General features: G+C 39.4%; 1 protein-coding gene and 1 pseudogene across 1 annotated transcript in view; both read right to left on the bottom strand.

Annotated features, from left to right (window-relative positions):
* Positions 1-712: 712 nt before the first annotated feature.
* On the bottom strand, positions 713-2,824 carry LOC120419594 (DNA replication licensing factor Mcm7-like; annotated as a pseudogene).
* A 1,464-nt stretch (positions 2,825-4,288) lies between these two features.
* LOC120419606 (ADP-ribosylation factor-binding protein GGA1) overlaps positions 4,289-18,870 on the bottom strand; it is a 205,480-nt gene continuing 190,898 nt past the window's right edge. Inside the window, exons 2-7 of the mRNA XM_052706994.1 lie at positions 14,984-15,093; positions 14,769-14,929; positions 14,553-14,690; positions 14,013-14,496; positions 8,065-8,561; positions 4,289-5,467 (exon numbers count right to left, since the gene is read on the bottom strand). Coding sequence (XP_052562954.1) covers positions 4,661-5,467; positions 8,065-8,561; positions 14,013-14,496; positions 14,553-14,690; positions 14,769-14,929; positions 14,984-15,020 — 2,124 coding nt within the window. The 5' untranslated portion in view covers positions 15,021-15,093 and the 3' untranslated portion in view covers positions 4,289-4,660. The remainder of the gene's footprint in view (positions 5,468-8,064; positions 8,562-14,012; positions 14,497-14,552; positions 14,691-14,768; positions 14,930-14,983; positions 15,094-18,870) is intronic.

Raw genomic sequence — 18,870 nt, 5'->3', positions numbered from 1 at the left:
CAGCTCCTGTCACGTCCAATCAAGCCAAGGGGGTTGACACATCGAATATTTTTATTCGAATCATTCCATTCATTCCAGAATTATTCCAGAATGATGATGGAATGATTCCGTTTTCCAAAATTATTGCTAATTTTATTTTTGCGTGTTAGCGGTTTTCCATCTGTCAAAGTAAACATCGTGTGTCGCTGAAAAATTTAATAGTTCGCGAACAATCAAAGCAAAATCCGGCCGGAAGCTATCAGAAACATGCACCCGGTGGTGCTGCTGAGCATGGCGAACCACCTTAGCCGGACGGGGAACATGGGCAACCGCATGGGTGCTGCTCGGCTGCTAACGGACCTAGGTCGCGCTGGACATGTATTCCTCGACCACGACTACCTGGGGACTTCGTACGGCATGATCAAGAAGGCAAGAAGAATCTGGCCGCTGCTCCGAGACTGAACTGGCCAAGAAGGCTTCTGCCGCTAAGAAGGGAGTGGCTGCTGCCGGAAGCGGTGCCGTTGCTGTAGGCTCCAACGGTGGCTGCAGCCAGAAAAGGCTTGTCCCGCAACCCCAAGTTCCCACGAAAATCGGTGCCAACACACTGGTGGTACTAATCTATCTGGGCGCCAATAAGAACCACATCAAGGCCGCGGTCAAGAGGCTATCAAAGTGTACAAATCACCAGTATTGTGTCCGGACGGCAAGAAAAAGGCACAAAACATCTCCGGCACGGCCGGCGTAAAATAAAGTTCATCCAAAGTCAACATTTATTGCTTATAAAACTCAATTTATTCTCTTACAACATTGTACTCAGGGCAAACATGTGAACCACCTGGATAAAAAAGGCAGAGGAGAAATAAGACAATGATCGAGCAGCGCTCCATCGCGTCCGAGATCTTGGCCGTCTTGCTCGTCCCGGCCAACTCCTGCATCAGCGCGAAGATCTTGTCCGTCCAAAGTGATTAAAGCGCTGTGAATAAAACAAGATTTTTAGATACGGTCGTAGCTTGAGTCATTTATACAAAATTTGGAACTTGGTGGTCTTCTGGTAGGTTTTGTTCAGCGAGTTCTTGGACATTTCCAGCAGACTGAGGGCCTTTTGCACGTCATCTTTGCCGACCTCGTCGGCTAGACGGAGCCTGGCAAGGGCGGTCGGAGTCGCAAGATTCCCAGCAATTTTCGGGTCGAGTCGTGGTTGTTGCTTGCCTCGCGGAAGCAATTTGATGTACGCGTTGATGATGTACTCGAACGCCTGCTTTCCATGGCTGTGGACGAAGATGATGTGTTTGGCCAGACAAAGGTCGTTTTCGCGGTCCGGTTTGTCTTGAATGAGCCAGAGAAGATCGAAACGGGAAAGCAGACCGGCTGGCAGTTGGATATTCTGCTCGATGGTGCGACGTAGGTTCCAACGACCGTACGGCGTTCAGACAAGTCATGATGCCTGCTTTGGCGATAGAAATTCGTTGCAGTTCCATGACCTCGTGAATCGTATCGTCGAACGCGTCAATGCAGCGAATGCCCTGAACTTCGAGCATCATCTCGTCGGTCCCCGGATCCTTCATGACGGCGGCAATCAAGCCAACTCTAGAAGAACCACGGGCCCATTGTGTACTGATTACGAACCGCCAACCGATCGATGTAGTCTAACATCTGCGACTTGGCCACACCGGGATCTCCCATCAGGCAGATGTTGATGTTACTACAAATTTTCATTTCGCCCGGGCTGCGATCGACTCTACCAACCAGTAGCAACAGCACGTCCAAATGGCCGTAAATCTCCGGCGCCAAACTGCTCGTAATTCGCGTGTAAAAGTCATCCTTGTTAAATTCGGCCAGTCCGTCCGGAGTCAGCTCGTTGCTCGTCTCGCCATCCTCTGACATGTTCAGACAGACGATCCGGTGTGCTTCCAGGAATATCTCATTCAGCAGTCCCGAAACCATGGCCGCCGAATTTGTTTTGAAATTTTGAAAGATTTGAAACAAACGGCCGCCGGATTTGTTCACCCGACAATCCTTCGACGGACAATCGATTGTTGGCATGAAGCTCATCCAGCTCACCGGTTGCTACTTCTCGGCATCACAACGGTCACACGTGGCCACCGTCATCGTGGGCTACACCTCTGTGCAATGGGTAACGATTCCTCGAACTTGTCGATGCTCTCCACTTTACCTCCCGGATCGAAACCGCCTTCGACGCGCTCGGTGCACTAAAGTAAAGTAAAGTAGTAGTAAATAAAGTAAATCTTCCCCACCGGAGCCAGCGGGCGCACCTTCGTTTCGAGGTCCCGGAGTACAGCCACCACGTATCGAGGGTGGTCCTCGACGGATTTGTTCACCCCGAGACAGCCCTCCGCCGAGACCGTCTACTGGTGGAGATCGTCGTGATGGCTTGTTGTTTAAAACGTCCTCTTCCACCGGCAAATTCCGCTCGGTCCACTTCTTGGTGCTTGGTGTGCGATGGAAGGCGACCAGCTTTCAGTAGCAGCAAAAACATCTTCATCCGCCCCCTGCAGTGATTTTGTTTCCTTTTCCGCAATGATTAGCTCCAGAACCGGCTCAGGAGCGAGTATAATCAGCAGCTGATCGGCAACTGGGCGCCGGACACTTATGACGGAACCGGTTTTAAATTGCAAACCCGTGAGTTGCTTTTGGGAAAAAATACATTCCATTTTACTAATGGAAACAAAATCCAATCACGCAAAAACATTTGTTGTTTATGTTGCCGATGTTTTGACGTTTACACACTCATGTGGAAATACTCATAAAATAGAACAATCATCCTCATCATTCCAATTATTCCGGAATGAACCTGGAATTATTCCAGAATGATCGAGTGTCAACCCCCTTGATCTTTAGTCATATATCCCGAAAAGTTTGAGCGAAATTAAGAAAAAAAACAAAGAACATCCTTTTTTGGAATTCGGGAATAATTCGACGTTGTCGTGCTATCTTGTCGCACGAGTCCACAAGTCGCGCGGAGTTATAATTACAAATGTGTACGGTAGTCGGGCATGTACGTGTGTCAAACGTGTTCTGACCTGAAATCTCTTTGGCCATTTGTCGCACGTACATTTCAGGGTGGATCAAAACAGCACACCTAGGCACGACCAGATTGAAACACCTTTCATTTGAAGAGCGACAACAATGCTCGAAGTTTTTTCGGTTTTAATTGAATATCTCAGGCAGTGCTTACGAAATTTCGACTTCGTTCGTGATAGGTGACAGAAGACTACAATCGTCTTCACCACGACAACCTGATTTTAACATTCTACTTTCGTTCGTTTCACACACAAACAAATGAGTGCTAGGCAAAGTCACTCACACAGTCATTGACTTCCTTCTAGAAATAAAATCGCTCAGAGAAGGTCGTTTGACATTCTACCGAGATTCGAATCATTTCGCATTCGAATGACTTCTGTCGCCACGCAGCAAACACACGGCAGAGAGAGCCGAAAAACGAAAGAAAGAGCACGTTGTCTCTTCGAGCGGCTGCTTGAGTGGTGCTCATTTTTCGTTCGTTTCGTCTTTGGGTTTACGTTCACCGACCGTCGCCAAGCAATGGCGATAATGATAGGCGCTGTGTGTGCGATCAAATTCCGTTCTTGGAAATGATCGCTGACAGAAAGTTCTATCAAATATCGAGCAGTCCCATTCAGTGACAGATCCCTTTTCAAGCATTGAAATTATCCATGGCTAATCCAAGGAACCAAAAGGTGGCAACAAAAATGTCCATTCAAAAGGGGTGCTGCCAAAAACTTAATATTTTTATCAAATTTGCGAACAAATCAGCAACAATTTACAAGTTTGATAGTCAAACTACTCTTAAAAGTTAGTTTTGTTATCTTTTTTTTTGCAAAACCGCATGTTTTTAACGAAAAAGTGCCAAAAATATTCGTAATTACCTTCTGCCTCTTGGTGGCGCTTTGTATAAGTATGTGTGTGGTCGATGTTTGCGGACGTGCACGCAGAACACAGAACAGTAAGAACTAGCGAAAATGCCTTACTTTCTTCTGATACAAGTCGCCATATTGAAATTGCTTGAAGATTCATACCCATACCCTTTTAGCACAACCGATCACACGCTTTAACGATCTAGTTATGGTGCCCTTATAAACAGCATGTACGAATACGCTGAAAAGATAAAACATTAGGATCATCCAAACTAGAGCTGGTGCAAACAGTTGACAGCCATTGGCCAACAACGACGCCCGCCATGTCAGTTTGTAGATATAGGGGATGGGACAAATGATTATAATTTTTAATTTATTTTTTGGAACTTTCTTTCAAACCAAACCAAACATAACGCTTATATTCATGATTTAGGCTATATAATTCCATGTTTATACGCTTGCAAATCTTGCTAGGATACATCATTCACAATCTTAAATTTAAAAAAAATGGGGATTATTGAGTAAAACTCGTCGACTTTTCGTCCTCGACAGCAACTGAATCACGCGGAAAATTTTAACACATTTTTGGTCACTTTTTCTAAAACAAACAACAAAAGATAATCTAATTCCAAACAATTCCTGTGAGAACTAAGCTGCCTCTGATTAAATCAGTTTGATTAGTTACGCTCGGGGGGAGAGAAAAAAAAATAACGTAAATCCTAACCACACAATGTCCAACGAATCATCACAGTCTGTCCACATTCGAAACGGTTAAGTAAAAGCGCTGCCTAATCCCTCACAAACGGAACGTCCCTCATCACGATCGACTCCTTGACCGGATCGGGATCATCGCCCACGCAGTACGTCAGGATGCAGGTCAGGTCGACCGGTTCGCCGGACGGGTTCGCCAGCAGCAGCACCTGCGTGACGCCATCGGCCGGCGGTCGGAATGGTTTCGTGCCGGGAAGACTCTCTCCGGACGGGTCCAGCAGGCGCAACTTGCACGGCTTCCGGACGCTCGCGTCAAAGTGAAAGCTCGGGATTGGGTCGCGGCCCTGGTTGATGGTGGAGATCACGATGACCGTCACGTCGGGGCGCGGGTGGTCCGCGGCAAAGTTCAGCGTAATCTGAAGGCCCGCCTTGTCGTCCAGAACGGTGCGGGACGGTTCCTGGCTGGGCTGGATGTTGTCCAGGTCGATCACGATCTCGGCGAGAGATTTAAACTCCGGTTTTGGGGCCGATGGTGTTGGGAACGACGGTTCCGGAATGTTTTCGGCCACGGGCGTACTCAAACTAAGCACCTTGTCGTCATCGTCAACCGCCGGAAGGGGTTCCTCCGGGGTCGGGGGAGGAATCTCTTCTGCTGGGGTCGCGGATGGGCCGGCTAGCAGCGTTGATTTGATACCGCTAACGAGAAAGTCCAAGTCGGGAATTGATTTTCCCGTGCTGGACGAGTCTAGCTTGGTGGAGTTGGTACCGGTGCTGGAGGGTTTCTTGGACGCGATGCCGTTTCCGTTCACCAGCGTGGGGTCAAGGGCGGGATTCTGGAAGTGACCAAAAATAAACAGATTTGGTTCCTGGAGATTTTCTAGCAGCTTTGCTTACGTGGTGATTATTGCATTCGATCGTAATTTTTTCGACTCACGATCGAGATTTTTCGATAGTAAGATTACGACTTACCATCGACAAACTACGATCGTAATTTTACTGTCGAGAAACCTCGATAGTGAGTCGAGAAACTACGATCGTAATTTGTAATAGCATTTTTTGTTTTTTTTTTATTTAAACGAAATATTTAAAATAAATTCTGAGCTCAAAATTTTTACTGTAAGCAATTAAAAAATACAAAAACAACTAAAATATCTAAAATTTCAAAAAAATTAACAATTTCAAGAATTGGGTCCTAAAATGAAGCTTAGATTGCTGATATTATTGTTTACAGCGATAAAGGTTATTTTTCTGAGTACAATGACCCTTTGTACGACCACAAAGAGTTTAAAATGGATTTTTAAATCAATTTTGAAAAATTAACGTCGCGGTCCTTCTTGACAGAAAAGCTCCTACTTGACAGATCGTTCCAAGGGGACCATAGTTGATCCATCGAAAAAATGTTGTCTTGTCGAAAAAAAATTTTGCATTAAAATGAAAAAAAGTGATCAAAAATGGTTTTTAATAGTGTTTTTTACCGTTGTGCATAAAAATTGACATAGGGCTTTAGTACCCAATTGTATAAATTTCAAAAATAAAAAAAAACAAAAATTCCAAGAGTTTGAAAAATTTGAAAAAAAAATAAAATTTCAAAGATTTCAAAAAAAGACTTAAAAATTTTATGAATTCTGAAAATTCAAAAAAAAATCTATTTTTTTTAAGGATCAAATTAATTGGTAATACATTTTTTTTTGATAATTTTTATATTTAAACGGAATATTTAAAAGAAATTCTGAGTTCAATATTTTTAATGTGAAAAAATAAATAAAAAAAACTTAAATTTCAAATAATTTATAAATTTCAAGAAAATCAAAAATTTCAAGAATTTCAAGAATTTAAAAAATTTCAAAAAATTCAAGAATTTCAAGAATTTCAAGAATTTCAAGAATTTCAAGAATTTCAAGAATTTTAAGAATTTCAAGATTTTAAGAATTTCAAGAATTTCAAGAATTTCAAGAATTTCAAGAATTTCAAGAATTTCAAGAATTTCAAGAATTTCAGGAATTTCAAGAATTTCAAGAATTTCAAGAATTTTAAGAATTTTAAGAATTTTAAGAATTTTAAGAATTTTAAGAATTTTAAGAATTTTAAGAATTTTAAGAATTTTAAGAATTTTAAGAATTTTAAGAATTTCAATAATTTCAATAAATTCAATAATTTCAAGAATTTCAAGAATTTCAAAAGTTTCAAGAATTTCAAGAATTTAAAGAATTTCAAGAATTTCAAGAATTTCAAGAACTTCAAAAGTTTCAAGAATTTCAAGAATTTCAAGAATTTCAAGAATTTCAAGAATTTCAAGAATTTCAAGAATTTCAAAGATTTTAAGAATTTCAAGAATTTCAAAAATTTCAAGAATTTTAAGAATTTCAAGAATTTCAAGAATTTCAAGAATTTCAAGAATTTCAAAAATTTCAAGAATTTCAAGAATTTCATAAAATTTCAAGAATTTCAAGAATTTCAAAAATTTCAAAAATTTCAAGAATTTCAAGAATTTAAAGAATTTAAAGAATTTAAAGAATTTAAAGAATTACATAAATTTCAAAAATTTCAAGAATATCAAAAATTTTAAAAAATTAAAAAAAGTCACAAGTTTTAAACATTTAAAAAATTGCAAAAAATTCAAAAACTGCAAAAAATTCAAAATTTTTAAATATTTCAAAAAGATCAAATTAATTTGTAATACCAAATTTATAAAAAGTTTAAAATTTCTAAAATGTCAAAAATTTCAAAAATTTCAAACATTTTAAATTTTTTAAAAATTTAAAAGAAATCAAAAAATTTCAAGATTTTTAAAATACTTAAAAAAAATATTCTATTCAAAAAAAAATTTCGAAAAGATCAAATTATTTTTTTTAGGAATTAAATATTTTTTTTATTTTATTTTTAAAGAAACACGAAATAAAATTGAATAAAAAATAATTAAATTTAAAAAGTCAAGAACAAATTAACAAAAATATTTAATTTTAAAAATACAGAAAAAAATAAATTAAAAAAAATATTAAACTTAAAAATAAATATGGAAATTGGTTAAAATGATTAAATGACCAATAATTCCATACTCCACCCCTTTTATGGTTATGTTACAGCTACCTATCTTAATTTTTAGTTTTATGTTTCTTCTGCTAATGTTTCGCCCTCCTAAACGCCCTTTCAAGCCTGACAATTATGCCCTATGTTTTTGGATTGACTAAAACAGAAAAAATAGAACTTTTTGAAATTAAAAAAATATATATGAAAATTATGATTTTTTAAGGTTTTGAAAACGAGCTTCGAACCCATATCGAGATTTTTTCGATCGTCGGTCGTAATTTGTCGATGGTAGATCGAGAAATTACGATCGAATGATCTCAATCTACCATCGACAAATTACGATCATAATATTACGATCGAGAAATCTCGATCGTGAGTCGAGAAATTACGATCAAAATATTACGATCGAATGCAATAATCACCACGTTAAAGTTTCAAACAACTACAAACTCACCAAATTCTTAAACTCCGCGTACTTGTTATTGTTCTGCCCACTACCGGCCGCCAGCTGCATCAACCGAGGCACTTCCGCCTCACTCCAAGTCGTCCCGTTACTATTAACGACCAGCGGCGTCAAAATCGTATCACTTTGGACAGAACAGGCCGCCGCAGAAGCCGACACAGAGTCGATTCCATTGGCGGCAATACTGGCCGTGCTCGGGCTGACCGTCGTGGCCGAAAAGATATCGCTAAGATCTTCAAAGACACTTCGGGCGGGTTCGCTGCTGGCCGTCGGAATGGTCGAGATGTCAAACAGCGTGTCCAGCGGATCGGACCCGGTAATGTTCATCGAGGCGGAGGTCGTCTTCGAGTGGGTTGACGACGCTGAGGGAGAATTGACCGAAGCGGTGGACGCAGCAGGGTGATCGTGTGAGGGAGCCTGGTGCAGGATTAGTTGGCGGTACTTGTCCATCACTTGGGTAAGGCTGTCGTTTACTTCGAAGATTTTTTCTGTAATTGACAAATTTTGTGGGATAAGTGTGAATTCTTAGAAATGAGCAAAAATGTTGAAAAATTAACGATACAAAACACTCCAAACTAAGAACAAAGATAGGAATTTTGGAATAATTACAATTTAGTAACACAAAATAAAACTAAAGACAGCAACAAATACACACGCGCACACAGGAAAGGGATTTACAAAAGCAAACGCAATACAATTAGACAGTTCTTTCTAGTACGAGAGCTACTAACCAAATTCACTAGCTAAGGTCCAGAATTTTGCTAGGTTTTTTACTCCGTTCTCATGAGACAGATCTGGCATGGTATGGCATGGCGTGTGATGCGACAACAACGACAATAGATGGGAGGTATTTATAGAGGAGATATTATATTAGTGAGTGGAGTTAGTGAGGGAGGTGTTTAACAAAAGGGATATTACAAAACAGGAGAGGGCGGTGTAACTTTTTGAATTGACCACCTTTTTTTCAAAAAAATAAAATAAATAAATGCAGTTTTAAGGCCAAACTTGAGCAGTTAAATCCTCCGACACATCGTTACTTAGGTTATCAAAAGAACAATTCAATGAGTCTAACAAATTTAAGATCTGGCAACAATGTCTCGAGTTTTAACCACTTAAGTAACATTTATGTACTTTTTAAGGCCGGATCCCACTTAACTATATGAAAAATATATCCCGATCGATCATCGTCCAACTCATCAGTAGGTTAGTAAGGTTATCGAAAGACCAATAATCTCTAAGAAATCGATTGATTGTTTTTTTTTCTCGTGTCTATTTTTTTGTATTAGGCTCATTTGGCACCGCCCTCTTTTTTAATTATTTTCTAAAAAAACTTTTTATTCTTTTACTCGCAACTTTCCAACTACAGTACTTGTTCGGTAACTGGTCTGAGAACGTAGCCCAGTCACCGAATGCTGTTCGTTAACTGGGCTGAACCAAAAATAACGTGGGGACCACCGATGCAAAATATTTTCCAGATGAAATATAAAAATAAAAGTTACTTAAATTTATTTACAATGCTTACATTTCATATTTCTTTGATTGTGACTTGAAATTAAAAAAAGTTTTTTTTATTTATTGAACATGATTTTTGCATCCATTAACCCCTCGGTCATTTCGGTTTATTTTGGTTTCTTGACGTTTGTCTGCTTTTCAACTGGGCTACGCGTTAAAGGCATAGTCACTGCAAAAATTTCTGCATACTTATTTCCATATAATTACAGGGTTTCCCTATTTTCAAATTCTATTTCCCGACTTTTCCAGAAACTCAAATAATAGGCATTTCTTATGTAAAACGTTACTTAATCCACCTTAAGGTGGTTGGTGCCTTCCTCACATTAATGGTGTATTTTAGGTTGTATTTTCAAATTAATTTAAGAGTTTACTTTTAATTTTTTTATTTTTTTTTTATTTTTTTTCATTAATTTTTTTTATAATTATTGTTTTTACCAGAACAGCAATTTTCAATTCTTTTTTAACCAAATCTCCAAAATAAAGGAGAAAGGGGGGGCTGTAATTGAATTTAAAAGTGCTGATATGCCAACATTAGGTGCACGATGGAATTGCATGCTGTCCCCCTAGTCTTAGTAAACAATGTCTTATGAGTTGTATATTTCAGTAAAAAGTTCGTGTAAATCTTTGTCGAGACAAAATGATGTATTCAGCAACATAATTAATACAGACTTTTTCCAGAAGAGACGCAGACACTGCTTAAGCAATGTGGCAACCGGGCGATACGCATGCTGTGCGACTCTCGCGCTTAAGCAAAAGGACCCGGCTTTTGAGGTTATGCAAAAATCACTCTTTTTGTAGCTAAAAAAAACTTTTTCTTGGCATAACTTTGAAAGTACTTCACTAAACAGCTTAAATTTTAATAGAGTCTTTGGGGACCCCAAAACGAATCGAATAAGGCTGACCCGGCCAAAATCGGTTCAGCCAGTTCTGAGATAATCGTGTGGAAAAAAATCATGTCTACACACATCCCCACAGACATTTGTTCAGAATTTGATTCTGAGTCGATAGGTATACGTGAAGGTATATCTGAGAGGTGTATTTAAGAAGTTCATTTTTCGAGTGATTTTATAGCCTTGCCTCAGTGAGGTGAGGAAGGCAAAAATGATTTCAAACAAAAAACTCCTTTTAAAAAAGTCAATATTATCCATCGAAAAAAAAATCTTATTGCAATTTGAAAAATCACGCTATTGACAATTTTCGTAAAAACAGAAATTTATATAATAAATGCCTGAATAAAAAATAACTTCTAAAATTGAAGCACTCATTATTTTGATTCAGAGTAGAAATATAAAAAATACGTTTTTTTTTAAATAACCGAAAGCTTAACAATACTTATAATGTCAATGCTTATTTTTAGAATTGGTATAATGACAGTAATAAACAATTTTAAATTAAGTTATCTTTAACTTTTTACCATTTCCAGTTGAAACGAAGTACCGTAAACCGGGGTGACTTTGATAAGATTTCAATTTATTTTTGGAATATTTCCCAACTGGAAGGTTTTTCTCAAGATTATTATTTTTAAAACATGTACTGGGGTAGGCCACACAAAGTTCATGCACTATTTCTGGAAAAAGTTATTTTTCTATAATGTTCAGAAAAATAGTTACGTTAAAAATTCTTTTTTTAAATTCCGGGGTGACTTTGATAGTCATAGTTTTTCTTGTTAAAATCAGATTATAGGTGTTCAAACTTCATTTTTACGTTAAATGAACCATCACTAAGGTTGATGATAAAGTTTTCAAGAAAAAAAATCAATGTTTATATTAAGTTAACTAAGTTTTAAGGCTTTTTAACAAAATACTTATAAATTTTAGGTAAAGTTGTTAAAAAGTCGGAATTTTGCCTGAAATTAGTTAAATCTAGTATTGTTCATATAATTATCGATTTATATTACATTTTAAACTGAATTCGAAGCACGAATCACAAGTTTTCACATTTCATATGATATTTGTTCAACTGAAATTGCCTATAAATTTGGAGATTTTTTTGAATTATGTTTCAAAAACACATATTATTTAAAATTTACAAAATTAGTTTACCATCTCATAGTGCAAAATTGTCCAAAGAATCCGAAAATGTATTCCATTTTCCGATTCAAAATCATGTTCATTGAGAAAATCATGACACTTTGAGAAGTTTGAAATAATGCCTTTCATCAACATTTTCTTAATAATAGTTAACTAACTTTTTAAACCTTTCAAAATGTTATGAACAGTTTTCTCATAGTTTTTGATTTTTCTAGAACAAACATTTTACAACGATCATAGGGATTTACCCTCTATTCTATTTCTTTTTCCAAAAATGTTTTATAGAATAATTTTTTAAATCAAAATTACAACTCCAATACTTCTAACTTACGTGAAATTGTCCGAGGATCCCGAATATGACAAAATTGAGACCAAAAAGTGCCGTCTTCTTAGCCTACGGGGCAAAAACTAACGTTGTAAAATGTTTGTTATAGAAAAATCGAAAAACTATGAGGAAAACTGCGATTGGCCAAAAAGTTAATACCGTAGGCTTATAGTCCATGAAATTACCTATCTTTTGACCTATGGGAGAATGGGTGTTGGAGGCTGTTGCAAAAAGATATTAGGGTTTTAAAAAAATCCATTTTTGACAGTTATTAGCAAAAGCAATGAGAAAAAAATAAACCAATCCTGGATGTCTATGGCTCATTTTGAAGTACTTCAAAAGACCTTTCGAATGCATCTAAAAGGGTTGGAATTGATGAAGTTTTACGGAAATGCGAGCAATTTTAAGATTTTTTAGGTTTTTTCGACCTTAAACTTCAAAGCCCGTTTTACCCCACTTCCCTTTTATTCGGGTTGCACAGTTCAACGGAAACAAAACGTGAGAAATGAGTTTAACAAACGAATTAAATGTATTTCGATTCGAGCGCGAGGTTTACAGTTCGAGATCAACTTTGAGAGTGAGAAACGGAAGTGGCAAAACGCAGAAGGCGTTGTTGCTCGCAAGCAAGAAAGGAAGCACAACTGTCAAAGTAGCGACAACGGTCGAGGGATAGGACAGTCGTTGTTTACACTCTAATACCTTTGTCGTAGAGGGCTCATATTTGGTTTCATCCAAATCGGAGCACCTCGATACGACCTCTAGAACAAACCGAATTACAAAAACTGCCTCTTAAACATTTACACTTTGGAATTTGTTAAGATAAAAATGTTCAATTTCAATTAGGTTTTTTAGCAAATCATCGGTTCACATTTTGTATTTCTTTTAACCTAATAGAGTTTTGGAGTTCCTTTCAACTATGATTTGTACTATAGTTCATTTCGATGTAATTGGATATTCTAACAATAGAACTGGCAGGAGAAGGACAAAAGATTCAAAAAACTTTCGAAATTTAAAGTATTCGAAAGGATAGAAATAGAAAAGCTTAAAGCTAAATAACAATTTGTTGTGTCTTTTGACGTCGAAAAACTACGTTGTACAAGACAGTTTATCTGTTGTAGATGTTACTGGGAGTTTCTCCAGCAAGAACGAAAAACTCGGGAAGCGTGAAGAGATCATCACCGGTAACATCAGCTTGTCCCGGGGGAGAACCACTCCCAAAAGCAGCTATTTCTTAACCTTCGAATCTTCTTTGGATGTGACATGACATTTCAAGAAAACTTTAAAAAGAATTATCATTTGTTTAAAGCTTAAATTGATTTATGTATCCACTGATTTTTGATTGATTGCTTTTTTTTGCTTGTCATATAGTTTCATTTACGGTGCCCAATTACCATATAATGCATTGATACATCACAAACGACGAAGAGGCCTACGACGTGAAGTTTGCCGAAGAGAATATTGGTTGATTTGGTTAAGAGATCGAATCGCAACATAGTTCTGAATTAAGCGGTATACGCACTTCGGAAGGAACCGGTCAAGAAAAAAATCAAATGGGCAGCAGCGGCAGCGCAAGCAAGTCAGAGAGGGTGAAGAAAAGCCCCAAGAAATCGCTCCCTCTCCTTTGTTCTGCTGTTCGTAAAGCTGTTTCTTGACCCCTTTCCTTCCGATCTGCATACTAGCCTTTAATGTGAGAAGTGGAAGCGTGCTAAAAGATGCATTATATTTCTGGAGCAACATTTGAAAGGGGCGGTACGACATTGCTCTTACGGCCTTTCATTACACGCGTTTAAATGGGACGAAAGGCCGTAAGAGCAATGTCGTACCGCCCCTTTCAAATGTTGCTCTGGATTTTAACAAATGCTGCCGACACTACGTGTCTGTAACTTTATCGCATGAAATTTGAAAGTTAGTTGCATCATTCAAAATGTTACACCAAACGAAAATTTAACAAACGAACAATGGACAGCGGAAACAGAGAGCTACGTGAAACAAGACATAAATTTGGAGTGTGTATTTGTGTAGAAAGGGACCACCTTAAATTCTCTTCAACCCAAAAACATTCCACAACTCACCCAACATTCCCTCGCTGTGCTGCGTGTCCTCCGCGAGCTTCACAATCGTCGGGTGCATGCCCTCGCAGGACTCGTAAATCTGCCGGTAAATTGCCAGCTCGTCCTCCGTTGTCTCGCCCTGTCGGTACTGGGACAGCATATCGTCCAGCAGTTTGGTGTTTTCGGCCGCTTTCTGCACTTCGGCCAGCCGCCGGTGCTTCATCTGGGTGCGCCGTTCGTCATCGCGGTAAAAGTTCTGGATGAGCAGGTTCGCCTTGTCGCGGTCTTCCTGCTTGGAACTGTTGATCAACTGGCGCAGCTTTGCGAACTCTTTTTCGTCGAGCGACCCTCGGTTGGCGTCGGTTGCGGCTTTGGGGGCCGTCTTGAGGACCACGTTCTGCTGCGGATGGTGCTCGATTCCTTGCGTTTTAAGGAGTTTGTACGCTTCCTGGATCTTGGCGCAGTTGTCGTACTTGGTCGTCCACGTGAGCAGGATGTTGAGAATCTGTGAGATGGAGGGAGTTAGCAAGAAACTAGAGAATTGCTCTAAGACAAACTTACCCTCTCGGAAACCTCTCGCGGAGTTCGATCTCCGTCGAACTTTTTCGAAACCAGCTTAATCAGCTCGTTCAGGAAGCGAAACTTGTTGATTTCGGATCGGAACTCTCGACCACAGGTCTCCATGCATTCCTCCAGAGCCTGTTCGAAAAAAAAGTAGAACAAATTTTAATCAATCTCTAGTTCTTATCAAACACCTCAAAAGGTTGTCCAAATCACCTCAAGTGCCAGCAGCGCTTCGCGACTGTTCCCCGACTGAATCCGGGTGGCCAGCAGCTGGGGCGCCAAGGCCATCAATTTCGGGTCGTTCTTGATCGTCATGCAGAACTGGTCCAGGGCGGAAACGTCCAGATCGGCGTTACCGGGATTGACCGCTTTTCCTAAGTTAGAAAAAGATGAAATTACGCTCCACAAACAAAACCCTTCTTACTTACTCAAATATCCATCGAGCACTTTTGTGGTCGCGTCCATCGTTGAGGTGAGGCAGCTTACTCCGGAAGCGGACTTTACGGCCGAAAAATGATGCAAACTTTGCGGTTTTGCCTGCCTGATGTTGTTTTTCTGGCTGCAAATTCGATTTTTTTTTTCGTTCTTTTGACTGCCTGGTCGGCTAGTCGTCGCGAACTGTCAAACGGTTTGTGACGTCACGGATGACAAAGGAGAGATGTGAGCAGTGCGCGAGGAGCAGAAGCGGTGCAACATGGAAAAAGGAAGGGGCAGACATAAAAAAGCATTTTTCTGGAATAAGTACTAAATTTCCATATTTTTAGAGAGTAATAAAGTTGGTACAAATTTTATTTAAAGTTTTTGTCACCCCTTCAAAGTCACCCGAAAAATCAGTGGACAAAAAAAATATTTTTTTAGATAATTTTAAATTTTCTAGGGCGTGTTTTCTAGAACAAACTGTTCAAGAAGAAATCCAGAGTTTTTTTTGAAAAGGACCAATAAACTATTGTCTTTCATATGTTTATAGGACCTAATCAAAAAAAACTCTAGAAATTTTCATCTCTGCTGTCAAAATAAGGCAAGAAACCAAGGGGTAGGACAGAGAGTAATATTGAGAAAATTTGAATAATTTTGAGTAACATTGAGTCACTCAAAGTTTTTCAATCCTCTCAAATGACGTAACGAATTTTGACACTGACATTTGGCACCAGGAACGACTGACTTTGACAGACACAAAAAAGAAACAACGTGGAAACGACCGTCCAAACAGTAAGGTTATTCAGCGGAACGGTTCGTGGGCGATTCTGCCCCAAAATCGGTGGTACGGGAACGGAAACCGATAACGTCAAGAACTTGTCCGTCATGGAACTGCGTCGTGGATACGTCGCCGTGCTGGATTGCCATACCGCTCACATTGCTTGCGAGTTCAGCGAGATCAAGGAGAAGGTCTTTCGTAATTTCCGGCAAGTCCACCGAGGATCATCCAAAGTCCATCAAGCAAGCCGTCAAGTCTGATGATGACGCTATCGTCTTCCTGGTCCCACCCAAGCCTCTGTGCATGGTAGCCGGCCACCAAACAACAATCGATACTAGCGACCGCGAGGACAGTTCCCTTGAGTGAACCAGATGTCGATTTCTGGTTATGTCATGCGGATACTTGCGAGAATTCAGCTGTCAAAGGAGTCAAATAAAACTAATAAATAAAAGCCTTTATTTTTGCTTAGTTTCTTTTAATGCGGTTCGTTTCGATGCATTTGGTCCGTTGTGCGCCGGAAAAAAGTGAACAGTCTTGAAAGGAGCCGATGTCCTCTGAGTCCTCCTCGTTCTGGATCTGAATGTCCGAGTGGGCTTTCCACTCCTTGTCCATGTACACTAGGATGTAACAAAATCACACTTTTTGTGGGCATTTCAGGGGATGATCTCCTAGGTGTACTGAGTCAGAATCCCAAATATGAGCCCGATTGGTTGCGACAGGACCTGGCGCTCCGGCTTCAAAGTTTAAATGGGATTTAACCCGTAAAATCGGTGCGTTTTGGTTTTTGCCATTTTTGAGTCCTTCAACGATTTTTGGATTTTTCAAAAACCTCATGAGCTTATAGATTGTGTTTCAGGGTACAACTTTGCCGAAGACTGCGAAGAGATTTGATAATTAGTACTGCTTGTACAATGATTTGAAAATAAAAAAACTTTTTGCCATTAATTTGTTTGATTAGTATTGGCAACACTTTCTTTGAACGCGCGCATCCTGGGCCAGGCGTCGTAAACTGGGTCGTAACTATAGCAACGAGAAAACATCCAGCGTACAACGGTCAAAGTTTGATACATGGAAAGAAAATGCTTTATTTGGATGTTGTGCTTATGTTTTCGATGGTGCCGGAGGATTTGATCACCGGTGCTGCTCTTTTAAACTGTCGTAGATTCCTGTATTCTATTTGGCAGTGACTCGCCGGATTTAGTTCTAGGCACACCTGGTCCTGTCATTAACCCGTGTGGATCTTTTTCGTCGCGACCAGTTGTGGTGCTGGGAGATGGCGAACCTATGCTCGAACATAGTGCAATTGGTGTCTTATGAATTCGAAAAATATCTAGCCAGAGAACTCTGCTGTTTGAAAATAGTATTTTCTTATGTTGTCAATGCAATACATTAATTTGTTTATGACCGATTTTATTGCCAAATTGCCATAACTCTTCAACTGAAAGTGGAAACTATCACTAAAAGGCATGTCTCCCGAAATATCTCCCGGATTACGGAATATTCAAAATGCACAAAACATCCGTGCATAATAAAGCGCTTTCAAGACAGCTGCGTTAGTTGTCACTCGAGCAAGGTTTAGAATCGGTTCTGCCCGGGCATCCAACTGAACCCTGAAAGTCAACCGGAGAGCTTCTTGCAGTTCCATAAGAACTTTCGTTCTCAACAATCACAACAACAAAAACAACAACACGACGCTGGACAAATACATACCGACGCGTCGCGACGCAACGTAGCATGCGTTGCATAGTTTTCCGAAAGCGCGCCTCAAAAGCGAGTGTTGCCAGAACATGTTTTACGTTATCAGAAAAACAAGAGAAAAGATTTTGTAAATTCTATACCATTTTTCAGAGCGGTCAAATCTCTTCGCAGTCTTCGGCAAAGTTGTACCCTGGAACACAATCTATAAGCTCATGAGGTTTTTGAAAAATCCAAAAATCGTTGAAGGACTCAAAAATGGCAAAAACCAAAACGCACCGATTTTACGGGTTAAATCCCATTTAAACTTTGAAGCCGGAGCGCCAGGTCCTGTCGCAACCAATCGGGCTCATATTTGGGATTCTGACTCAGTACACCTAGGGGATCATCCCCTGAAATGTCCGCAAAAAAGTGTGGTTTTGTTACATCCTAATGTACACCTTACAGCCGAAGTCACTTAACGTCATGCGCGATCGAGGAATGATCGGTCAGGGCCTGGTTGAGCACACTTTTGTGGCCGGTTTCAGCATGTCTCCGTGCCATCCGGAGATGGGCACGATAACGATGGCGGCCGGGTTGTAGCCGATTTTCTTGATGTCCTAAAACTGACCTCGTTGAACGGGGGCTCAGTCGATTCCATCTTGTTGACATCCACGATCAACTGTTTGACACCGAGGGTGATGGCGAGCTAGGCGTTCTCTCGGGTCTGTCCGTTTTTGGAGAAATTTTTTATCACTATCCAGAAATTAAAAGTGAGAGTGTGTGCGTGCAACATGGAGTTAAATTTTTCAAAGTGCCATGGAAACCTTCACAGCAACTGCACAGAAAGTTTAACTCCATGTTGCACACACTCTCACTTTTAATTTCTCGATACAATTCTCCGGTAACGGCGGCGAAGATCAGCACGGCACATTCCGTAACGAAATCCGTAACAGACGGAATAGTTTGCTCCGGGTTTCGGCTAAGGAAACTTTAGCAGCATTGTGGCGTGAAGATATTTCAAATTCATTTGTAATCGCGCTCTTCTGTCAAGCACTGGTTTATTCACAAATTCCGAAACTCGGTGAAAAAAAACGAGAGGTGGATTGAGTAACTTTGAGCCACACTGAGTATTTTTGTGAAATTGAGTCACTCAGTTACTCTGTGTCCTACCCCTTGCAAGAAACATCTTTGTAGAAGGTTGCAAATGTTAAAAATATATTTTAACACGGTTTTTTTCATTTCTGAATAAATCCAATATATTCAAAAACTCGTTTAATCTTAATTTTAAAAATGTTTAGTGATTTGCTAAATTCTACAAAGAAGCAAGAAACGCCTTATTTTGCACATTTCGATGAGTAAATGACACATAAAAAACATCATTTGACAAGTTTCCTGAACAATTATTAAAAAGTTTCCATTAAATAAGAAAGGAATTAAGAACAA

Source organism: Culex pipiens, chromosome 2 (assembly GCF_016801865.2).
Source record: "Culex pipiens pallens isolate TS chromosome 2, TS_CPP_V2, whole genome shotgun sequence".
NCBI classification, from domain to species: Eukaryota; Metazoa; Arthropoda; class Insecta; order Diptera; family Culicidae; genus Culex; species Culex pipiens.
This window is presented reverse-complemented; position numbering and strand designations above follow the sequence as displayed.